Raw genomic sequence first — 11,241 nt, 5'->3', positions numbered from 1 at the left:
GGAACTTAAAAACTCATTATTATTATATTTTTATTGCCAAATCTTATATAGATGATAAGTGAATTATGACCGACCGTTTGCATTTTCCTCGCGAAACAAAAAATGTGAATGAGCCGATAGGTTTGCGCCCTCTGTGTCCCTGCCCTGGGTGCCACGCACCCTTGCACTTCTGGGTTTTGACCGCTCTATCGCTGCTCCATAAAGCGGTGAGTTATGTAATTATAATTTAAAGTATCTGTCTATTATTGAAAATATGCATCCACGAGACGGGCGGCGCGGCGGCGTCTCTATATGGTTACCAGAATTATGCCGGCTTGTCTTACTGGATATTTGATATATTCTGGATTTTAAACGACCACGGAACCCAAACTGAGGTTATAATTACTAACTCATATGTAAATAATATACGCGGAAAATATAATATTTATTCTCTTGTACATTTTATTGAAAGAAATACATTAAAAAATATATTTATTTCTATTTGTGATCTAATCTTTTGTCTATGTATCTAATTAATTGCTTTGCCATCAAATAATAGCGTGTTTTAATGATAAGAAGGAATTCCAATATCTTAAATACAGTTGGGTGGATGCTAAAGAGATATAATTTTACTTTTGGTATTCTACATTTGTACATCTGGATTTTCAAATATTAGGGTTGTTGGATAAATAGACGAAGAAAACAATAAAACTGCGGACTCTAACTATTCGTTTCGGCGCATTGTGAATTGTAAGTGCTTAGTATTATTTATATGGGTGAAAAACTATGAATTACAGCTTAAAATATTTTTGGCGCATTAAAATTAACAACATGATCTCGATTATTAATTCTTCTTTTTCCTTTTTGCCAGTGTTGTCATAATAGTCGTCATGACGGTGGTAGTCGTAGTTTCCGTAACTGATGATGTGGCGTTAGAGACAAGTTCATTATCATGACTCTCCCACGAATGACTTTCATCTGGAATGCTGATTTGGAATTGTAAAAGAACAACTAGATAGGTGACCATTGTTGTTAGCAACTGTAAAGGAAAAATGGAATCAAAAAAATTGTATCATTCGAAGGTAAGATTTTAAGCCATTTTTTTAAAAATAGGCTTGATAAGTACCTCTTTGTTAGTTAACAGTTTTAACTGCAGCTACTTTGAATGTATGTGTCTATAGGTAGGGAGAACTTATAACTGAGTAAATAAGATTTAGGGATTCAGTCTAGCGAGGCAGACGCCCGAAGGCTACTATCTTTATTCGGTCGACTCGACTTTATATCGTATGACCTGTGATACTAACATAACCGCCTTGGCCAGCCAATGAAGGTGGCCGATGATGGTAACTAATTGCACGTTCCCCTTCCAAATTTAAAAAGCTGAAAATATTACTTTTGAATGTAAAAAGTACCGATTTAAACAGTGTGCGGTTAACGTCGAAGAATCCTCCGAGACTGATTTGTGAGGGGTTCATTTCAGTGGCGCGTAAAAACATATTCACTTCTGTTTGTGCGTCAGTGTTCATCCACGACAGTTCCACCATTAACAGTTTCTTTTGAAAATTTGTTCTTACCTATAAAAAGGCATTTATATGTTTTACTCACTTACTTACTATTTTAAATATCATTATTTATACGTTAGTAAAAAGGGATTTCTAAAGTACGTTTTCAGTATTTATTTTTTAAATTTTAGGTAGTTCAGACCATTTTATTAGTATGGATTAGGGATTGGTATATTTTTATCGATTGTCTTGTTGTGTAACTTTCATGAAAGGACTAACATTGCAATGAAGTTTGAACTTGTAGTAAATTCTGACTTCCCTAAAACCTTATTCTTATAGGACTCTTTCCGCATGTTTGTTTTATGTTTGGTTTTGCGAATTCGTTTACTAATTTCAGAGAATTTTGAAATTTGTAAGTAGGAAAAACCTACTACCTACCTGGAATGGATGAATTTCGATTTATCCGGATAATTTAAATATAAACCTACATCATATTTATTGGTAGATGTCAGACTTACTTCAGATTCTAGTAAGTTTTTGCTAAGGTATATAATAAGTAAGTCTGGTGCAAGATATTTTAGCGAATAATTCCTTTTAAAATATAGTAATATGGATTTTGTAGCACCATTGAAATAGCTCTATTATAGGATGATAGGATCGTCTTTAATAATAATTGTATGTACAATATTTATTTCACATTAATTTTTAAAGCAAATTGCTAGGTTTATTTTTATTGAATTATTCGGCAATCGGTCAGGTGGGGTATCTGACGTTAAAAAGTCTGCATGGCCCATATATATGTCCATAACTCCTCCGGTCTCAAAGATCTATCCGTTCTATCTAGACTATCCGTTATCAGGAAAGAAGGAAAGAGTTGGGGTATTTGTGTTTCCGAATATCACATTTACCAATCGAAACCTAAGTGTTCACTTCATGTCAGTTTTCTGTGAGAAAGTTGTCGATTAGGTCCATAGAAGGCTAATTCCGGCCCTGAACAAATATATCTACAACGTGACTCTATCACTTTCAAAACACTCCCACTACACCCGTTCACTTACATTTTGGGAAGCATAGTGCGCTTCGTCGCAAATAAAGAACAATAGAAATATACTGCATACTGCTGTTAACGCCAGTCCAATATCCTTAATCCCGAATCCCTCCGATATTTGGCTCAGTAAGCCGTATATTGAAAGTGTTATTATAAGGAACAGGTATAGATTAACAAAAGTGAAGGAGTAGCTGTTAGCGAGGCCAGTGTCTCGCGCTAACTTGCTGAGACGAAGCCACAATGCTCGATACTCCGCGACTTTTCCAGCGGGGCCGACGTGTCGAAGCGCCTGTAATGTAAAACAAGTATGAATGAGTGTAATCAGAAACCATTTAACAAAAACGTATCTACTTACTATCTACTAATGTATTCATGAAAAGCCACTATGTTTAATAAAGTACCTATTGCCTTTATATTTCTTAATTATAATACTATGTTTTAGTTAAATAATATAGAAGCAGTTTTCTAGTTCAATATATATTTAAAGGGTTAATTAAAGCATTTAAACTCTTTCGTCCACCGTTAAACATCTTACAACTTAAGTAATAAACCTTAGTGAGTTAAGTTTTACATAGTTTATCTCTCGAGTAACGTAATTCAATGTTAGTGCTCAAACTTCGAGATTTCTATCGTGTTACCGAAAGCATACCTGTTGGAAATCCTCGGCGACTACGTTAGCACAAACGCTTAGCGTCTCGCAGAGCAAGTACCAATATCCACCTAAAATATATGTGAGAATTTCCAAGAAAACATAAGGTATTATCTGCATTGCCTTGAAGTGCACCATAGTAATGTGGGTGACAATTACAGAGCCCGTCGATAGAATCGGAATTATGACTGCGATTATTAACGCCTTTTTGTATAGTTTTATCGATAACGCACGGCCGGATAGATCTTTGTAGGCGACCTGAAATATACACACATTAGTCAGTATATATATATATATATATATATATATATATATATATTTTATGTGAGCCTTTGTACTATATAACTTTATTTTCCTATGACTAGGTAAATTTAAACATTGGTTATGTTTAACATTACAAGTTCGTTAAAGCTAAAAACAAAATGTTCGAATAAGTAATATCCCGTTCAAGGGTTGATGTTCATCAATAAGTTTAAGATGTTAAATATGTTGAAACTTTGGTGTGGTGTGTAGGTATTTGCGGTTTAATACAAAGTTCTGGAACAAAATTAAATAAGGGATTTTAGTATTACTTTTATCGGGTGCTCTTTATTTGACATCTGGGGTTTAGAAAAGTTTCCGAAGTTTCTGATCTCGGGCAGATAGCAGCTGCGAAGGCGAGGAAGTCAGAAACCCGATAAAACATGTGGGAGGAATCGGACAAAAGGCTTATATATTACCTATACACTGTTGAATTTATACATACACATATATATTATATATGATTGTTTTTATACCTATCCTGCAAGTGATTCCACTGCACCTTACGGTGCCTCCACCCCTCTCAACTTATGGAGTGGGGTCTAGATAGAGTGTCGATAGACGAAGATGATTATCCCTCGCCGGTCGACACAATTGTATCGGCCTGTTTAATCTGAGTACACAGCGTGTATACCTTATAGTGTCATTTAGGTAGTAACTGAACTAAAAAGCTTGCAATTTTAATGTAGATTATATTTACCTCAAAATCAACCCATCCATTAAGCACGCCAGCAATTTTCTTAGTTTCATACCATATTATCGGCACAACTAACATGGGGAACAAATACACAGTGAACAAATATTCAATAACAGCTTCTTCGAATTTACCTTCTGCCGTACGAAGAATCTGAACTTTATGTAGAGACAAATACAGAACATAGCTGATTAGTGCAATGTACAATATTAAAGAATATACCACAGATGGCGACGCGATTTTGAACTGATTTACGCCAGGCGATGGCCGTGTCAAAGGAAGGACTCCCATTAGTCGAAGTACGGTGAAAACTGGCTTTATATTCTCGTACACAATGTCCTTATAGATATGAGGGTCTATGAGATTGTTCTTCATCGGAACAACGGCATTCGGCGACGCAGGCTTCGGAGTCCGTGATGGCGTCACATCAAGAAATATCATTTTATTTTTCGGTTTCTCCTCCATTCGTACTGGAATGCCATTCGGTATCGCATGCGTAGTGTAGAGGCTGCTGCTTGTGTAGAAAGTCATGTTGTCAGTAACGCGTATCAGTTCACGCACGACTGAGCAATTTTGATAGTTAACATTGCCTCAAGTTCAACTGAGAAGGAAGCTAATGACTAGGTGGGGCCAGGTCATCTTTCAAAGGTTGACAAGTTGATTGCAACTACGTAAGCGTTACGAATTTACGTTAAATTTTAAACGTGCACTTCACCTTGAATTAGACCTTAGTCATATTCCATTCGCTTTATGACTCATATATCAATGTTAGCTACACGAGGTCTCGTTACTTAAAAATAACTTTAACTGAGAAACTGAAGTTAACATTAATTATAATAAAAATTATATTTTGTGTAAATGGGATACTTATATTTCTAAACTTTATCCATTCATATATATCTAATTAGGAATTATGTTAATCATTTTAAATTAACTGACGTTTCAAAGACTTTGCAGCCTTCGTGGTCATAGGGGGATCTTCGAAACGTCAGGAGAAAACTAAAATATTGAAACCGCGATAAAATCCGAAAAATAGTTTAATTTTAATGTCTAATATTCGCGTAAACATAAGAAAATTTAAATTATTTTTAATCTCCGAATCAATGTTTTGTCTCTTCGTTTCTCAAATAATTTCGCATAAGATCGAAAGTTACAGAACAGTGATTAGTTAAATCACTGTTTAATAACATTTATTACTAGTTTAGTGTTAAGTTGTTAAGTTCTCTATCTAACGTACAAATTAATTAGCGCTCTAATACGATGATGTGTTTATCAGCGTAGTATAACAGTTCGTAAGAGCATTGTTTAGGTGTATGCAAATGAAGCACTCGGTTAACGCCGGGTAAGCTTCCTGTGATTGTTTATGGGGTAATTCTTGATTTAATGCTTTGTTGTAAGACGGGATTGAAGGTTATGGAAGGATTGATGGAATCTAAATTATGTTATTAACTAGATATTGCTAGCGACCTCGCCCTCGTGAAAAGCCGTTCCTGCTACAAGCTACAGATCAGGTCTTTAAAACATGGTAGCGATTTATAGCGCCATATGTATGACACCAATGCCATTTATTTAAAAATCTGTTAAAAAAGTATATCATTTCCTAAGGGAGCAAAATACCGCCTATGTGTAATCATTTCATGTTCTATCCGTGCGCCAAATTTTATCCAAATCTGTCGAGCTGTTTCTGCGTTTACTTGTAACAAACACCTAATTATTTTCACAAACTTTAGTATTTAGATTGGTTTAGATATAATCTTATATGTCCACGTGCTGATTTGGTAATGCATACGTAGTTTCATGTAGTTAAAGTTAGTGCATTACTTGAAGCATAATATCAATTTATACGCTGTTAATTTTACCCTCACACGGAACGACTACATTTACAAAACTTTTAACGATATTGTTACGCTGTGGAATTAGAAAGAAATTTTGTTACTTGTGACAAAGTCCTGGAGTTTACATCCACGTGTTTAACTTTTATACTTGATTTGCATAGTACACGATAGTAGATCATAGGTTGTACATCGACACCTACTGTGATGTAAATCTCCAATGGAAAAATCACCGAATCTTAATAAAAGCTTTATGGCGACACGTTGTGGAAATAAAATATGACATTTAGAGGCACCTGCTCTGCAATACATAAACTAAGACATTAGATACTTGTCCCAACGAATGAATGTCGGAGAATTCCGTTTTATGGCTCGTAAAGCTTTACGTGGGCAATAAATAGAACTCAACAGTGCTCCTTTGTAGTGGACACCATGAATAAGCAGTAAATAGACACGCACTTACCTGCGAAATAAATGTTCACATGACAATGTTTTGAGTTACGATGTGATGTGGCCCTTCGGTAAATTGTAACAAACGTTTATGAGTTGTATAATAAATTGCTGTATGCGACCTTCTGTTGCTGTCAAGGTTAGCTGAAGGCGATATACGTGAGACGTGTTTACGCGCTTGAAATTGTTTACTTGGTGCTGGTGGACCGTGGGATAGTGTCCTCCATATGTCCATTTGCGTTAAGGCTGTAAACGTGACGCCTGAAGGACGTGTAATGGAAAGTACATAAAATTATGTAGTAATTGTTGAATTGGTGGTGTACATATTTATTTCCCCTAGTTGACAATTGGCATTGAAATCTTTTACTAGTTATGTTTTCTGGAAGGCATAATTCGTCAGCTGGGATCATACCGGACTTTTATGTGATGAAATATTTCGTAAGTTCAAAATGCACTTTTAATTTAAAATAATTCTTATTTTCTTTGAAATAAAGTACGGTTAACAGTATCGCATGTTCGCTAGCTGTTTATAAAACGATTAACCATTAAATTATTTACTAACTAACCGCGTAATGAGTTTGTAAGTGGATCGCCTTTCGGTGTCCCCTGTGGCCTGTAGGTACCCCATCAGAATCCGGCCCAATTTAACTAATCCTCGATTAACCCGGCCGCGATGCAGATAAATTTGATTGTGAGAGGCTTAAGAACCCCGCGGCTAACCTTTCTTCTTGATTGCTCCCCGAGGGCTTTTATAAGTTTGTACTTTGTACGTATAGTGCGGTTTAGTAGGCGCAGGTGCATTGGTGTCTTGAACTTTGATGGACCTTATGTCAAGGTCGTAAAGGTTTTTGGAGCTGGTGCAAGATCACTGTGAGACTGTGATGCAGTTTGATTCCATAAAAATTTTAGACCTTTGATCATAAAGCGCTGTTGAAACAGAATAAATATTTTATTGAATGTAGATACAAACATTTTGTGTTGATAATATAATTTTTTGAGTTCAAATACATAAAAGTATACATTTATAAATACATAATATGGTTATTATAAATGTAAGATTTGTTGAAATTTTTATTGTTTTAAGAAGGCTGAAAATATTATTTTGCAGCGAAATTTTACGCTAATATTATGAACAAGTAAGGTTAAACTTATTTGTTTTAGGAAATGTCTGGAGTAACTACTCAACCGACTGTAAATTTTTTTGAATTAACAGAAATTTACATCATGTTCGAACTTAATTTAACGTAGTTATTTAAATTTATTTAATTTTATTCTAAAGAAAAATTACACGGATAAATCTGTAAGTAAAGTGGTTTTGTAGTACAACAAAAACTCTATAGGAAAATTTTAAATTTATATCCTACATCCAGTTTCGGCTGTTGCTATTACCGTAGACTGGCTGCTCCTCTTGATTCAACACAAGTACATAGTTTTGTTTCTACTACTGTTAGATTATTAGAATTATCTACATAAAAGGGTCGCTTTCCCCGTCGGATAAAATTTTGAAATTTTACCCTATACCGAAAGCTAACTACGCCGTTGCATATTGTCCTGAAACTAAGGTTATTTAGCGTGGACTAAGCCATGCATAGGCCATGGAACTAAGATTTGCTCAACAATGAATCAAAACGTTGCTCTACAATTATGGTAAAAGTGTTAATTAATCGAATATTACAATAAGATGTTGCACGTATTAAGACATAATCCACGTCACTGTATGGAACATTGTCTCAGTAAATTTCTGGTTCTTAAATATTTTTCTATTATATATGTAGTTTACAACAACATTATGTAGTTTATTCATACTTTTATATTTTAATCATTCACAAACAAATTCTCCATCTCCATTATATTAAACTAATTGTTATAGATAAGTATCTTTTTATTCCTTACTTTATCCAACGTTGTAACAACTTGCATTCTAACGAAGGATAAGTCATTGTCAAAACAGTTAACACTATGTAAGTTTATAAATAGTGGTCGGAAGGTGGACTAACTTCAATACACACTTTTGTTTTAGTTTCGTCCGGGGAGGATTTATTCGCACCCAGCCAATTCCAGGGTAAGTACGGCGTCCCCTGGATAAACACAGATTAAGTGTTAATGTGGTATTTCGCAAGATTTTCACGTGTTATAAAATGTCTAAGTAGGCGTTATTTTGTGGGACCCGTGTATATTATTCTGGGCACCTAGATAGGTGTTAAGTATCTAACTAGGTCTAAGTGTGTGTAACCCTTATTTATGTCTAAAACGTTGATTCCATAACATGTCATTTTCATTGTATATTTATCCAGAATAGAACGATGTGATGAGATCGCTTGCTTTAAACTTTTGGTTCTGGTGACAAAGTAAGATAGTTGTAATGTTAATTATGGAAGTAGATATTGCCTATGTATGATATTTGTATTTTTACATAAGCTATGTAACTATTTTACTTTCAGTGAAAATCGATAATACGATACAAGTAGAAAATTATTATGAACGGAGAATTTAATTAGCTTTCCACATAAATGACACCAAATGTAAAATGTTAAATAAAAATAATCCGTCTTTAGTTAACTAAATAACAATTAACAAATTTAAGTTACAAGATGCAGTATAGAATAAAATTTAAAAACGTATACTTCCTGCAAGTGAAGGCGAGATGTCCTGAATAATATATCGAGGTAAGTGGACCCCTGTTCACGTTTTTCGTCTCGGGAAATTGCGGCGGCATAACTAACTTGGAAAAGTGTCGAAGACAAATTGTTAAAACCGCACAAGTTGAGAAGCCCGTTAATTTTGTGATAATTATCTTATGAACGAAGAAATATACTGAAGTATGAAATTATTTTCAGCTCTTCATAATTTGTGTAATAAAAAATAGTGGTCACGTGGGAAATTCCACGAAGAGAATGAATATGTATTTTTTAATATATTCACATATTACATTCTGCAAAATATGAGAAGGCGCCAGGAGTAATAGTTCTTTTGTTATAAAGATCTTTAATCATAAATCGCTGTTGAATCTGAATATTTTATTTGCATCGAACGTACGTACAATCATAGGGTGTTGATATTGATAAGTTCAAATACATAAATGCAATAATCCGATAATCATAAAGGCAAACGTTTTTGAAATTATAATTGTTTTATGAAGGGTGTAAAAATATTATGTTGCAGTTAAAATTTATTCACATATTACATTCTGTACAATATGAGAAGACGTCAGGAGTAATATTCCGTGTGTTATAAAGTTTTAAACCGTTTACCGGCTCTTGAAGCTTCTAGGATGCAGCCGTCAAGTTTCTTAACAAGAATTTTAACTTTTTTATATATTCGACATAAGTGTGTTATTTATATGAAGGCTTGGATGTTTTAACAAACTTATTTTAGGTTAAAAGTAGTTAAAATAAAAAAGTATTATTCAATTAAAAACGATGCAATACAGATCTCACTAATATTTTAAATGCGAAATTTTCCGAAAATACTTGGCTATTTGTTAAGCGTAGAATCTGTAGGAAATATAACCATCTTTAATCAGTCGACACTTTATCAGGATTCCATTTCGCTTACCATCAGGTATAGTGGGGTCACATTTTCGTGCTCGAATAAATAAAAATTCTGTAATTGGATTTGAACATTGAAGATTTGATAGAAAATTGAATGGCAAAGCATAATATAATTAAAAAAGCCAACTGTAACGATATTATTATTTGATACATAACACGTGTAGCTAATGTGAATAGTTCCTTTGCATGATAAAAATATGAGATCGTTGTGCAACTTTCAAAAGTGATTTTGCCCAATCTGTATGCACGTGGGTGGATCGTTCGTTTCATCGAAAGTAAAATTAATATTTTGGACTCACCAAATTTTAGCATCCCACGCGATATGACGTGAAATCCTTTATCCGTTCCCAAAATAAGTTTAGTATATGTTTCCCAGAAATATTGAAAACCTAAAACGATATTTATCGTATTGTATAATGTTGCCTAGTGGATTCGTCTGCGTGGAATACTTGATTCAAGATAACGGGCCCTCTCTTCACTTTTTAGAAATAACAAGTGAACGAATCCCTCCTAAGCGAATTTCGGCCACGGCGGTCACTCTCAACAAAGATTAGCTAGGTACGCAGGAGATATTATGGTGTGCACTCTGTGTTCCTTCACTGTCATAGTCGGGTAAAAGGGCAACCCGATATTACCGGAGAGAGATTATCAGTCTTACTTATAAACTTGTTTTAGCGTTAAGAGGTGATTAAGAATTGCTTGAATAGCTGTCACAACCATCACCGGTTTTGACTTACAGCTGATCGAGTAAATTTGTATTTTAACTAAGCTTTTATAGCTTTTATTTACGATTTTTTTTATAAGTTAGACTGTATAATGACAAGTATATTATATTTTTGAAATTACAAGTAGCTTGAGTATATGTCAATCTAATAATTAGTCTAACCATGTATCAAATTTCTTTTAAACTTGTTCAGAGTTTTCTGAGTTCTGACAAACAGATGTTTGGAACATAATATATTGGAACATAACATAATATATTGAATTTTACATTTAACACTCTAATATTTAAATGTGATATCATAGAGTTTTATGAAATCTTTATAAACTTATTTCTATGTTATTTATTTCCTGAGGTTCCCGACGAATAGACGACAGTTTGACACGGTCCATGCACCAGAAATCCTAAGTCGTAGTCCTTCGACTAGTGTCCTTATTGCTATATCATATAAAGCTGTATGTCTGTGTTATCATGAGCTTTATTGTGTTATTCATCTTTGTTTATGCATTTTCTTG

The 11,241-nt window shown here is 34.1% G+C and overlaps 1 protein-coding gene and 1 long non-coding RNA gene across 2 annotated transcripts; one reads left to right on the top strand and one right to left on the bottom strand.

Moving 5' to 3' along the window:
- Positions 1 to 507: 507 nt before the first annotated feature.
- Positions 508 to 4,707, bottom strand: LOC115448235 (gustatory and odorant receptor 24). Its single transcript, XM_030175598.2, has 5 exons — positions 4,179 to 4,707; positions 3,179 to 3,436; positions 2,540 to 2,818; positions 1,392 to 1,553; positions 508 to 1,018 (listed from the first exon to the last, which is right to left on the bottom strand). The coding sequence occupies exons 1-5, from the start codon at positions 4,701 to 4,703 to the stop codon at positions 824 to 826; spliced, it is 1,419 nt and encodes a 472-aa protein (XP_030031458.1). The 5' UTR covers positions 4,704 to 4,707; the 3' UTR covers positions 508 to 823.
- On the top strand, positions 948 to 9,317 carry LOC119193665. Its single transcript, XR_005114018.1, has 3 exons — positions 948 to 1,061; positions 8,475 to 8,516; positions 8,896 to 9,317. It is a non-coding gene; the product is annotated as an uncharacterized LOC119193665 (long non-coding RNA).
- Positions 9,318 to 11,241: the final 1,924 nt, after the last annotated feature.

The sequence above is a fragment of the Manduca sexta genome, chromosome 6 (genome assembly GCF_014839805.1).
Source record: "Manduca sexta isolate Smith_Timp_Sample1 chromosome 6, JHU_Msex_v1.0, whole genome shotgun sequence".
In the NCBI taxonomy this organism is placed as follows: domain Eukaryota; kingdom Metazoa; phylum Arthropoda; class Insecta; order Lepidoptera; family Sphingidae; genus Manduca; species Manduca sexta.
Note: the sequence above shows the minus strand (reverse complement) of the source record. Positions and strands in the feature narration are given on the sequence as shown.